The sequence below is a fragment of the Carcharhinus amblyrhynchos genome, chromosome 4, assembly GCF_965287045.1.
Source record: "Carcharhinus amblyrhynchos chromosome 4, sCarAmb.v2.hapA, whole genome shotgun sequence".
Taxonomy (NCBI): Eukaryota; Metazoa; Chordata; class Chondrichthyes; order Carcharhiniformes; family Carcharhinidae; genus Carcharhinus; species Carcharhinus amblyrhynchos.
The window spans coordinates 23,668,739-23,682,666 of record NC_137327.1 but is presented as its reverse complement, the minus strand read 5'-3'; the positions used below and the strand labels follow the sequence as shown (position 1 = coordinate 23,682,666).

At 41.4% G+C, this 13,928-nt stretch overlaps 1 protein-coding gene across 2 annotated transcripts in view; it reads right to left on the bottom strand.

The window, feature by feature from the left end:
* Positions 1-13,928, bottom strand: part of piezo1 (piezo type mechanosensitive ion channel component 1 (Er blood group)) — a 298,079-nt gene that overhangs the window by 161,892 nt on the left and 122,259 nt on the right. For both annotated transcript variants that reach the window (XM_080186829.1, XM_080186830.1), the window contains exons 4-5: positions 10,961-11,003; positions 3,641-3,797 (exon numbers count right to left, since the gene is read on the bottom strand). In XM_080186829.1, coding sequence (XP_080042955.1) covers positions 3,641-3,797; positions 10,961-11,003 — 200 coding nt within the window. The remainder of the gene's footprint in view (positions 1-3,640; positions 3,798-10,960; positions 11,004-13,928) is intronic.

Sequence of the window (13,928 nt, the reverse complement as noted above, 5' to 3'; positions counted from 1 at the left end):
CAGGAAATGAGCAGAACAGTACGCAGTTTCTCTGTAGAATGGACAAAAGAACTGGAAGCCACAAAGCATTGTAAAACAAAGTCCAACAGATAGTTAAATCATACTGTGAATGACTGTTTTCACTATACATGTGGATATACAATTTATAATGAGAAAAATTGACACAAAAGGGTGTTAATTGTACATCAATTGGATGGTAATTGTATTCAGGTCATGGGTATTAATTGGAGATTCATATATACATATAGCATGCCAAGAAGGTACGAAGAAAAATATATGTCCAAATCATCCTGACTACTTTACAAAATTATTTATTTATATATATATATTTATTATATAGGTATGTTTATATATGGACAAATGCTTTACACAGATAAAACCATGACTGGCCATGGCTCACACAAAAGGAATTTCAAGCTTTCAGTAAACCACAGCATCCTCATTATGTCCAAAGATTCACCAATGCCCCCAGTTACTGCAGAAATCAACTTCCAAGGAAATGCACAGAGGCCCTTTCACATTTCTGAGGCCAGCCCTGGACAACAAAGACAATCTGTCTGCAAGAACAAAAGGACCCTGAAACATCTGGTAAACTTATTAATGGATGAAACATTAACCATCTCAAAAATCTGGACCAAGAATGTACATCCTTTGTCCAAATCAAGAGGAAGAGGTAAGAGGTAAGAGTTATGTCACATGGATCCCCTTCCACAAGATGCTGGAACCAGTAACATTGCCTTGTGAAGCTTACAGAATCAGTCTGACATATTCCATCGGCAAAACCAGAGTCCCTCAAACGGGGTGTTGTGAACCTTTTATTGTTTGTGTGTAAAATAAATTAAACCTCTGATTTTAGCCCATCTCGGGTTTGCTGTGGGGTTATTATTGGAGGCTTGAGTCGCTCCAAAACTGAAGGGTTGGAGAAAATATGCTACCACTTATAAAGGGGAAAATCAAAATTAAAAAATAAAAAACACCTTTCTGCTTACAGACAGGTGGTGAGAGGAGAATTCAGGGCTCTTTTAAATTAAACTCCCTGCTCTCTGTAACATATGTACGATCAGTCTGAAAGAGGCATTAATGTTTGTATGTCTGTCAGACTGTGTTTCCAGTAATAAAATCCTGTAAATATATAAAGACACCTTCCATCTTTCACTGCCTGGATACCCAAATTCTAACAAGAGGAAGGAAACTCAGTCCCTGAAAAGCCTGAGTAGGTTTTATTGGGGTATTTGGAGGGGAGGTGAGATTAAAGTGTTCCAGACTGAATCCCGATCTCAGTCTGCCACCTTCCGGTTTTAATGGAGGTGGGATGAGAGAGGATGGCTGATCAGCCCACTTAAAGGAGGTGGGGTGGCACATTAAACATTATAATGAAGCTGTGAGCTGCCTTTGTTTTCACCATTGGAAAATTAACTCTGATAATCCAGTTTCTCAGGTCTCAGGAAACTTGCAGAAAAACTGAGATAAAAGGCCGCAGGAACAAGAGGTAAGTGACTTTCCACTACCCTGCCCGATTCATGGTATATATCTAACTGTGACTGGACACACTGACCTCTCCCATGAGGACTGCCCTGTGAGGTTATGGAAGGTTTAATAAGATAGATGTAGACAGGATGTTTCCAATTGCCGTGAGACTAGAATTAGGGCCATGTATGTAAGAGAGCCACAAATAAATCCAACATGGAATTCAAGAAAAAAATCCTTTCCAATAGAGTGATTAGATGTGGAAATGCATCTCAAGAAACTGATAGCATAAATGTACTTGCTTCAAGTAACAGAGAGATATACTTGCTTCAAGTAATGAATAATTTGAATTGAGGGGGAACAAGACAAACATGAGGGCAAAAGAAAGAGTTGAATAAATTGGCGAGGTTTGAGGAACAGTGCGGAAGACGCTCACACGGAGCATGAACTCAGCAGGAGTCTAACGGGCCGAATGGCCTTTTTCTGTGTTTTACATGACATGCAATACTTTTTTAGACAGTTTTATCCGGTTTGCAGAAGGAGAAACTGTATCAACAAGTTAATCACAATTGTTGCTATGCGACACAATCACTAACTAAACATCAGAGTAGTTTGCGAAGAATAATATTGGTAATTTAAACTGGCAGCATGATTTGAGCAAGTATGGGTGCAGGGGTGATATTAATACCAGGCCTTATCTGGGTGTCACAGGTCAGCTGCCCACAGCCAGCAGCACCAGCTGGCATAAATGGAAGTTCAAAGAGAAAAAGGACACTGGCCAGTAACAAAAGATTCATTGGTTTAAAAAAGTAATTTGTGGGGAGGGGAAGGTTCCTGTTCTCTTGAACTTACGAGGAAAATAAAAAAACTTTAAATTCCTCTTCAGGTCCTTGGCTCCCATTTTACTGGCTTCACCCTGCAATAACTTTCTAGCATATGGCAGGTTTAAAACTGCAGTTAGAGCTAATATAATCACATTTCAATATTCATACTTCAAGAACCATCCCGTCAGCTTCAGACGGATGCTTTTGCCACAAGCTCAGAAAAACGTGTTAAGACAGAAGATGGCATATTCCAGGTTGCTAAGTTACCCTGTCAACATTTTTACTGCACGTTAATATCGTTTCTGTGGGCAGGATGTTACAACCTCACTCAGGCGAGATCGTAAAATCCCGCCCGAGGCCAACAGAGATTTCCGTTCTGGGAACGTCACCTGCCTTGATTCCGGGGAGGGCAAGGTGGCAGAGTTTCAGCCGATGTTTTAAACACACAGCATTCTGGTCAGGAATGAAGCATATCATCACTCCAGTACTCAGAGCCAACTTACAGGTAGTTATCAAACAAGCAATAGATACTTCCCACAGACAAAGTTGGGTATTCCTTATGATTTTGTCCATGAGTTTGCCTTTGGTACAATTAAGTAAAGAAATTGCTAGCTCTTAAATGTTTAGTTGTGTACATATTCAAGATAAAAGTTACAGCAAAACCTGGTCAGATGATACAGCCATATTCAAATATACCGAATCAGGGATTTGAATATTCCACATTTAAAACAAACATTTCCCGATTGCAGTTGGGTCCATCTAACCTGGTACTAAATGAAAGTGAGATACTTAGAGTCATAGAGGTTTACAGCATGGAAACAGGCCCTTCGGCCCAACTTGTCCATGCTGCCCTTTTTTCTCTACCCCTAAACTAATCCCAACTGTCTGCATTTGGCCCATATCCCTCTAAACCCATTTTACCCAAGTAACTGTCTAAATGCTTTTTAAAAGACAAAATTGTAGCTGCCTCTACTATTATCTCCGGCAGCTTGTTCCAGACAATTAGAACATAGAACATAATTCTCACCAATGAGAGTCACAAAACCAGATAGAAAGTTGGCTCTCCTGTTAACCTTACTTTTGTCTTCTAGTAGTCGGTTCAGAGCATGATAGAGCATTTAAGAACCGGTTATATATTTGCCCCTTCTTTGCTCGGAGTGAAGAGAAAAATACTTTGTTAATAGAAGACGAGGGGATAAAAATGCACATAAGGTACAAAACGTATAAATTGAAAGGAGTTCTGATAAGATTGCCTTTAATATTAAGTACTGACATTAATATGAAATACAAGACCAGGAACGATGTTCTACAAAAACATACTTTGCCAATTCTAAAGCATTGGTTCTCACCTCCTCATTAGCGTCGGTGCTCTCTGTTTCTTTGTTTGGTGTTGTCTTCTTCTTTGTCAAGCGATTACAAAAGACTAATGTAAAGCAGCTAATGAGAAATATTCCCAAATCTGGAGCAACTAGTCGAATGCAATTTGGAATATCATTCAGATCAAGCCTAGAACAGAAAGAGAAATAAAAGATGCATGATGACCAATCATGTAGATTGTTTTAGCAATCATTTAAATTGTAAGTTGGCAGAGAAAACTGGGTGGCAAGCTGGATTTGACCTGTGTGGGGGGGGGGGGGGGGGCACAGTGGTTTGCACTGCTGCCTCACAGTATCAGGAATCCAGGTTTGATTCCTGGCTTGGGCAACTGTCTGTTCGGAGTCTGCACATTATCCCCGTGTCCGTGAGGGTTTTCTCCGGGTGCTCCAGTTTCCTCCCAGAGGCTAGTTAGGTGCACTGGCCATGCTAAATTTTCCCTCAGTGTAACCCAAAAAAGTGCCAGCACATGGCAATTAGGGGATTTTCACAATAACTTCACTGCAGTGTTAATGTAAGCCTACCTGTGGCAATAATAAATAAACTTTAAACAAATAACTTGAATCCAATCCAAGATTGTGGAATCAAATTTCTTCATCAAAAGACTCCTTCATGAAAGGGGTCTGGGGAGTCACTGATAGTCAGCATTAAACCAGCCACAAGTCTCACCTCTGGGATGCAGAATGGATGTGCAAAATGGAAATGTTATCACTGATGTCCCACATCAATGTCTCTAACATTTCTTGAAATTTAATTAGCACCATGATTGGTCAAGGATTTCAGAAATGAGGGGGCTTTTGAAACATTGACAGATTTTTGGGGTGAACTGATTCAATTATCGCCGAGGTATTTGGTGTATTCAGCAGGAAAGTTCCAAACAGTAAAATAGTGTGTGGTAGAGCTGACAGTCCTTGCAGCAACAAGAAATTTACGTTCCACATTCATCTGCAATGGTGTTATAAAAGAAGTGAGTTGTGGGGAATGTCAAGCTGCTCAGAATGCAGTAACATAAAAATATATGCCAATAAAAATGTAAATAATAAGAAACGTGTATAGCTAGTTCAGCAAATCTGCAGGGAATGGCTGGAAACCAGTCACTGGCAGTGTGAACAGTGTTAGCAACTTTTAGCAAATGGCTAAAGTATTCCAAATATCAACACTCAGTAGATCTGTTAATGTATTAATGTATGAGTCCATGATTCTTCTTTCTTAAAGGTGGAATTTTACAGCCTCACACGAGTGAGACTGGAAAATCCCACCCAAGGTCAATGTACATTTCTGTTCCGTGCTTGCTCCAACTCTGTGGCGGGCAGGGCAGTAGAATTCCGGCGTATATCAATGGCCATAAAATATCCAATTTTACATGAAGGTTAGCCATTGTCTATTGTAAATTAATCCAAAAAATACTGTTTTCTTATGAGACAACAGGTTTCTCTCTCCACAAAAGCTGCCAGACCTGCTTAGTTTTTCCAGCATTTTCTGTTTTTATTTTAAAATTCGTTTGACAGTATGCTATGACCAGGTGAGGAGGAGTGAAGTGGCTTCCTTATTATACCACTCCAAACTGCAAGAGGGTTTTTACTGACTTTAGAGAAAATATGCTTCGCCGATTCTGTAAGAATCCCACTATTAATGCTTTGAGATTATTCAGACAATTTTTTTTTGGTTAAATAAAGTGCACATTTATTGAAACTATTTCTGGAACTAAAAAAAATACAAAGTAAATCGCAACCAGCATTCCACATGGCCACTTGCATTTGTCTGGACCTACATTCACACACTGGTATAGATGGACAGAGTAAGAGGATAGGCTTATAGGATTATTTACAGTTCAGGAAAAATTTTAAAAAGAGGATATGGTTCCATGTTCCTTGGATGGTCTCCTTGCGGTTGTGTCATGCTGCAGTCCTTTGGTTCAGTTGTCTTCTTGGGTATAGTTGTATCAAACAGACTTCCATTTACTTTTTCAGAAAAGGTCTTTGTTCACAATTAGTTTCTCTTCTCAGGATTGTTATTTTGTAAATTGAGCACAGCACTTTTGACAGAGGGAGACAGAGAGACAGAGACAGAGACAGAATATGAGAGAGAGAGAGAAAGGGAGACAGACAGAGAGAGGTACACAGCTTTGACAGCCTGTGTTCAGTATATATTGTCTTCTGTTCTCTCTCCTGTTTAGTCCTTGAAGCTGGGGGCATACTCCAGATAAATTCTATTAGTGCATGTCTGCTGCAGTTATTGTTTCAGAGCAAGCAATTGCATTTTACTGTCTCATCTCAGAAACACATGCTTCTCAGGGGGTTGAATCTTCATCCTTTGATGATACTGTGTGTTTAAGAAATGTATTTCTTAAAGACACACATTTCTTGTGCAGGATTTTTTTTTAGGAGTCAGTTCTATTTACTGGTGATGAGAGATAGACCTTTCACTGGATACTGCTGTTGGGGAGTCAGAAGACAGATGTCTTTCTGTATCACTGTCCAGAGGGGTTAAAAGGCAGGAAGCCTAGCTCCTATATAGGCCTGTTTTTTGTGCTAACTGATTCTGAAGAAGGACGTATGTCTGTGGATATATTGCCTAAATTGGAACTATAGAGATAGTTAGCTGTTAAAAATTATATCTAATCATGTTTAAGTATTTAACTTGATAAAAGTTGTGCTCATTCTTTTTGTTATATTTTAACTGTATTATGAAATAAAATTTGTTTTAATAAAAGCTTCCTAGTGGGTCAATTGAATCACACCTGGAGTGAAACACCTTATCCTCACATTAATGCCAAAATCAAAATAGCTGAGGTCTCAGCTAATTTCATAATGTACCTTGAAGTTTTGGATCCGGTCCTTAACAATCCCACATGGTGGAATGCAAAATTGTGTGTCCTGCCACAGTCTGGGAAGTTTTCCCACTGTGTGTAGAGGGATCCCAGTTTTTTTTTTAAATCCAGCCAGGAAAAGAAAAATTAGAAATTCTAACCTTGAAAAGCACATCCTCGTAACATCCTACCACTGCATTTTATCTTTCAGTTGTCAAGCAAAAAAGTACCATGGGGAGCTGGTTTGTAACCTTGCCTGTTTCAACAAATAATACTTTCTCCACTGGCGTGCAGGAGTTCAATATTTAAAATCAAAAATGGTAAAACGTCATTCATCGCAATAACACTGCAGTTGAAACGAAACCCTCAGAATGTTTGAACACACTTTTCTGCTACAGATCCATGCATCCAACTGTACTCTCAGTTTTGGGTATACTAATTGCAATTTAATAGTGGTGTTTCTGATGATATGATGTTGCAGAAATGGAAAATGTATATTAGTCAGCTGGAAATGAGCCATAAGTTATGAATAATGACAATACAATATGGAGCACTGACTGACTGCAAAATGTCTATCTACCCTGGTCAGTTTCCTCTCCTCAGACCTATGTGCAATGTCAACCCCTACTATTATCAAAGAAGGCGATGGCTTAGTGTATTATTGCTAAGCTATTAATGCAGAAACTCAGCTAATGTTCTGGGGACTCGGGTTCGAATCCCACCATGGCAGCTGGTGGAATTTGAATTCAATAAAGAAATATCTGACCATGAAACTATTATTGATTGTTGGAAAAACCCATTTGGTTCACTAATGTCCTTTTGGGAAGGAAATCTGCCGTCCTTACCCAGTCTGGCCTACATGTGGCAATGTGGTTGATTCTCAACTGCTCTCAGGGATGGGCAATAAATGCTGGCCAGCCAGTGACGCCCATGTCCCATGAATAAATGTTAAAAAACACCGCTTCTGGTCTAACAGATCGAATAAATGGTAAAAATATTGAATTTTTTTCTTACCTGATGGAAAACAATTTGATAAATACAAATCTACAGACAACATTGGTAAATAAACCTTTATATGTTCCTATGGCTTTCTGATCTCCTGATGCAGGCATTTGCCTGATCCCGCTGCAGTGAATGGAGATTTGACCAAGTGCTAAATTCTCTGTCCTCACTTGCAGCAGCGGTGGGGTATGAATGGCCGGAGAATTCCAGCCATTAGGTTAGATGACCACAGGTTTGGTCACAGAAGTGGCAGCTTCACCCCCAATATTTCATCCCCACTTCAACATTCATCTCCCACTCACACCTAAACCTTCCTCTCTTAGTAACACCTAAATCTTCTTCCATACCCCCTTTGCCTTATCCTGATCAGCCTTTGGTGAACACCCTGAAGTCGGTTTGAGACATCAGTGAACACCATGGAAGTTGCCATGAACCCACAGTCAGCCATTAATTCCCATTTAAGGGCCTCATCCTGTTGTTGTGTGGGAATTAACCAGCAAGTGTCAATTCCATGCCAAGTGGCCAGCCTGGCAGCTTTCCCTGCACAGGGTGGTGGCAGACAAGAGGCTCCCTCTTTACTGTGCCCTTTGAACCCATTGGAGGACCTCCAGAGATTTGACCCCCCCTCTGTCGCCATTCATCTCTCAAACCCCATTCTTGCCCTCTTCATTGTAGCCTGCTGGCTGGGCATCCAGAAAGACCGCCACCATTTACTCATCCAAATCCCAATTCTATGTTGTCCCAGAGTTCTGGAGAGCTGCCTGCCCCCAATTGGCTGACACCTCTCTGAGGCAGGATTGGCCGTTCCTCAGGGTGGAAATCCCACCTCCAGCCAATAGCTGCAGGGCAGCCAGTGTTCCCTTCAGTGGGCTCAGCATCCTTCTTCTTCCCCCACTGGCCCACACACCTCACCACCACCAACCCACCTTTAGCTGGGAGGAGACACAGGGAATGTACCATCTCGTGAAATTCTGCTCCATGTGTTGTCCCAGTCACAGAATTTGTACAGTACAGGAGGCCGCTCTTTGGCCCATCGAGTCTGTACTGATCACAATCCCACCCAGACCATATACCTGTAACCAAACACACTTACTCTGCTAATTCTCCTGACACTAGGGTCAACTTAGCACAGCCAATCTACCTAATCTGCACATCCTTGGACTGTGGGAGGAAAGCGGAGCACTGGACGGAAACACACGCAGGCACGGGGAGAATGTGCAAACTCCCCCAAGACAGTTACCCGAGGCCGGAATTGAACCTAGGTCCCTGGCTGCTCTGCTAACCACTGTATTCTAACCACCGTGCCACCCTAATAGTGTTGTTAGAGCCACTGTAATGTGCTCAATTGCATTGGCCTGCTCGGTGCACAATGCCAGATATGGCCAAAAGTCCACGCAGACAGTGAGCCGATGCTGGAATTGAGCCCGAGTCCCTGGCACTCTGAGACAGCAGTGCTAACCACTGTGCCATCTTTTTAAATTCCAGCTGCTATGCAGGGATTTGAACCTGTATCCCCAGAGTCTTCGCCTGGGCTGCCAGATTACCTCTCCGGTGATATTGCCGCGTGCCACCATCTCCCCCTTAAACCCTGAAAATATCAACGCCATTGTTCCCATACTGAAGCATAAAGCTCCACCATTTCAATGAGCGAATCCTTCCAAATAAGCAGACCTGTTTAGCCAAACGGTACTGATGAAGCAGTCAACCACAAATCCCATCATTCAAACGAGTTGGATGACTGCTGAGAAACTGTGGCTGAAGCATCCGATTTACTGGGCAATAGGCAGCAGCTGTGTCTTGTCACTAAAGCTGCTCTTTGGCACAATCATGCAGGGGGAAAAGATGATTGAACACCACACGCTGCTGCCCACACACTGTGGAAATATGACTGTGCCTGCAGACAATTAAACAAAGCACAGTCCCCCTGTACAAAGTGAACTTAATCCCAATAAAACTTTACGCCAGTGTTGAACACTGCCCAGTTCTGGATTTAACTCCAATAAAATATAACACTTAGGGATTTATCTTCTCCTTAACCCAGATTTTCCAATAAACCATTAGAATTATGGACAAACTGCAAAGCTGGATCTCACTTCTGGCCTGGCGTAAGCATGAGAAACGCACCATTCTTCTGCTTGTTTTTCCACATTCTGTTAAATCAACAGCGTTTTGCACAAGCTAGATTGGATCCTCACTACATTTCTTCATGCAGCGAGGTATGGAGCCTTAATGTGCTATAAACAACAACGTGAATCTAAATGGCATCATTAAAATAGTAAACTATTCTGAGATATTTTACAGCAATGTTATCACATCTAAGTTGAAAGCAACTGGTAGAGGTGAAAGATTTTTTTATGAGCGTCTTAAAGGAGGAGTAGGAGGTAAAGAGTCAATGAGTTTACAAAAGGAATTCCAGAGCTTAAGAGCTCAAGTGGCTGAAGGCACTGTTGCCAATTGTAGAGCAGTGAAAATCAGGAGTATGCAGGAGGTGCGCAGAGACCTTACAGGGTTGCAAGTCTGGAAGAGGAAACCAAGATAAGGGGTGGGATTTTCTGGCTGTGCTCGCCCCTTAACCGGAAAATCCCACCTGAGGTCAACGGACCTTTGCATGGTGTGCCCCCCCCCACCCCGCCTGCTACCATTCTCGTGGCAGGTGGGAGAGGAAAATTCCCCCCCTCCAAGGGGCATGGGGGCAATGGCAAGGTTAAGGTGCGATTTGAAAACAGCAGTTGAAAGCGTTGAGATTATATCATTGCCAGGCTGGGAGCCAACTCAGTGGGCATGCGTGAAATGTGAATGGGACTTGGTGCAAGGTAGGATACACCCAATTGAGTTCTGGGTGAGCTTAAGCATAGGACACAAACATTACAGCTATGGCTTTAAGCCTTTGGGTACCTGCTATAAAAATATATTAAAACAATAGTAACCCGCCTGCTACAGTTATTCAGAATTTTAAAAAAATTTGTACCCTTTAAGAAAATGCATAACATCAAAATATCACAGTTATAGATCAAATGTAGTCGGTCTCTTTTCTAATTAATTGATTATCAAAAAACCTACACATTTTTTGTGAATGATTGAATATATTACATTACATTTAATATATAGGTTGGGTGGATTGGTCATGCTAAATTGCCCCTTACTGTCCCAAGATGTATAGGTTCGAGGGAATAGTGAGGTGAATACTTGGGGTTATGGGGAATAGGTTTGGGTGGGATTGCCCCTTAGTGTCAAGGGGGATTATGTGGGGTGGGGCCTGAATGGGATTATTGTCGGTCAGACTCGATGGGATGAATGGCCTCCTTCTATACTGTAGGGATTCTATGATTCTGTGATGTACAGATCTATATGGTCATAGAGCACCAGACAAAGAATTGCTGTTTACTTTGAGATTCATTCGTAACAATATCTACATTGAAAACTGTAAAAGTATAATGAAATATATTTTAAATTATCTTGTTATTTCTTATACAGATTGTTGTACCTGGTAACTCCAATGTGCCTGGATAGGGTTTCCCATGTGCTGCCTGCAACAGAAAAGGTAAGGTTGTTACAATCAGAAGCCTAGCACATCCATCATTTTAGACCATATCTACAGGATATATTCACAATGATATCATCATTGACCTTTGTGCCACTTCTGGAGACTTCTTAGAGGCAGATGTTCATTTGCTCAATGACAAATAGATAGGGCAGGATTTCTAGCCCTATCTGTTTGCCTGTGATGTGTTTTCTGGTGGTGGTGTGGAAGTTATAATGCTCAGATTGAAGTTTCATAGTTTGGAAGCTAAAGTGTTCACATTAAAATTTTATGCCTTTGCTGCCCAGTTTTTAAAATGCTTATCAGCTTGCAGACATTCAAAGGAATCAGTGTCTGCTATTCAGCACGAACAAACTAATCTTCAGCTGCGTAGGCCCCATAACATTCTGCTTTTTGGCCTTCACTGGAGGGTGGGCAAGGCCAGATTTTTCCATAATAAATACCAAAGGCAAGATATGGGGATATGCTAGGCAAATGAAAGATTTGCAGAAGTCAGTTTTTCTCAAAATAAGGAAGGGCGAAAAGCCAGGATTTAACTGGCAAACATGTATGCAAATAAAGGATAAAAAAACTGCTTGTTTCTGATTTACTGTAATTGACTCTAATTGCTAAGTTGTTTTTCTGCAACTGACACTTGTGGGAAGCTGCAGGGCAGTTCTCCTTGTGCACAAATCATTAAGGGCCTCAGATCAGATTTTGCATGATACCACGCATGTACTCAAGTCGACTAAGAGTGCCTCAAGTTGCTGGTACCTAGGATCTCTGATAATGGAAGTAACCCGCCATTGGCCACCAGTGGGATCTTCCTGATCCCCCGATATTTACAGCATTTTGTGTGGCTTTCCTGTCCTGCCGCTGGGGAATCCACCATGGTAGGGTGCGGGGGGGGGAGTGGTCACCTTCAATGGGACCGATAAATCCCAGTGGCCGGAAGAGCTGGAAAATCCCACTTTAGTTTCTTTGTTAAATTTGCATTCTTGTTGGCATTAGCTCACTGTTTCAGTGTTCAGTAAGGACAGGAGCTTTGGTTATTTAATAGGCTGGATGTTACTCTCTGTACTTGATGCTTTTGTTAGGTAGAAAACTCCAGCACTAAGTTATCTACAAATTGGTTCTGCTTTCTGTTAACTTATAAATGAATACGTGTCTGGGAAGCTGTTACAGATACTCACGCCATTTATTATACACAGCCAAGAGTGGACTGTGAAATCCTGGTAAACATCTTCCAAGTTAGTGAGAGTTTTCTAAACATTGTCATTATATAAATTGAGAGCATAAATGGCAATGCACATTTTACATTTCCTCTGCCTACCTAAATATTTTTGAATAATTGCTGTAATAATCTAATTAACAATTTATAAAAGAATATCAGCTCTTTTCAGATAACCAAGGATTCAAATACCCGAATAAAACAATTCATCCCTTACTCATTTGAACTTGGAAACAGACGTATAATTTCTATTCCAGTCTTCACTAATTCAAATGATGCTTTCAGGCTTGACTCATTTTCAGTTGCTGTTATATCGTACTTCAGATTTAGGTTCCAGAAGCTAGTGTTTATGAAGTTAATTCAATTTTCTATAACTCCGTGACAAAATGTTGGCCATTTCCCTCTCATTGTCTAGCCTTATTCGTGAAGAACAGTCACTTGGACCAAGTGTCAGATTGGTGATATTGTCCATCTTGTCTCATCCCAGCCATGCCTAGGAATGTTCATTCTTTCAGGGATGTGAGTATCACTGGCTGGGCCAGCACTTATTGTCCATCTCTAACTGGCCTTGAACTGAAAGCCTTGCAAGGCCGTTTCAAAGAGCATTTGAGAGTCATTGCTGTGGGTTTGGAGCCAGCTAAGGAAAGCAGGGCATTAGTAAATCAAGTTGGTTTTTACGACAATTGACTGTTAATTCCAGATATTATTTTTATTGAATTCATATTTCACCATCTGCCGTGGTGGGATTTGAACCCGGATCACCAGCGGATCACACTGGCTCTCTGGATTACCGGTCCTGTGACAACACCACTACACCACCGCTTTGTCCTAAGATGAGCTCAGGGAGGACAGAAACCTCCCGTGGAGCCAAAGAGCAAAAGCTCGCTTGGTCCTGATTTCCAGCAAACAACAGAGTGTGAAAGCAGAAAATCATCATCTTTCTGACCTTTAAGCAGGCATCAGAAAAGTTACCACAGGAACTTAAGGATAGAAGAAAAGGTGAAGAGAGAAAATAAGGTAAAGGAGCAAACAGGATCACCGCAATAATGAGATGGGGGTCAGTTGGATAAAGCGAGCACAGACTGAATGTCTAAATTCCGGATAAATTCTACCACGTAATTACAGCAGTGCATCTTGGGAACTCGTGTTTACACAAAATGACACTTCATATTTTGGAAGTTTGGTGCACAAATGTGTACACGTACCGTGTACAAATGAGGCAACATTACTCAAAGCAGCTTCATTTACCTGATGCTGCTTCTCCCAAGATAATTTCTGCTCTCTTTCTCTTGAAGGCATCAATATTTTGCTCATTAACAGCTATATGTGCCCTGGTGGCCCTTATTTGTATATGAACTGAACGATTTCACCATGTGTAATACCTGCATTCATATGCAGACCTGCAATGCAAGTCATTGAGTAGTGATTAAGTGCAGGAACCGTGAACATTCAACCCTATTTCAAACACAGAGTTGTCAGGTTCAGTTGTAGTAACGTGATTGCCCTCCCCGCTCAGATCGACTGACTCAGCACACACACCAAGGTGACAAAAACAGGTGATGACACAACTTGAAGCACAGCGCCGAAAAAAACATTCAAAAGTGAGAAATCCTTCAATGTAGCAATTCTAAATAGCTGCAGAAAAATCAGGCTGGAAAGATGTGGACTGCCTCAAAATAAAAAGACACGTGCAAAACAACA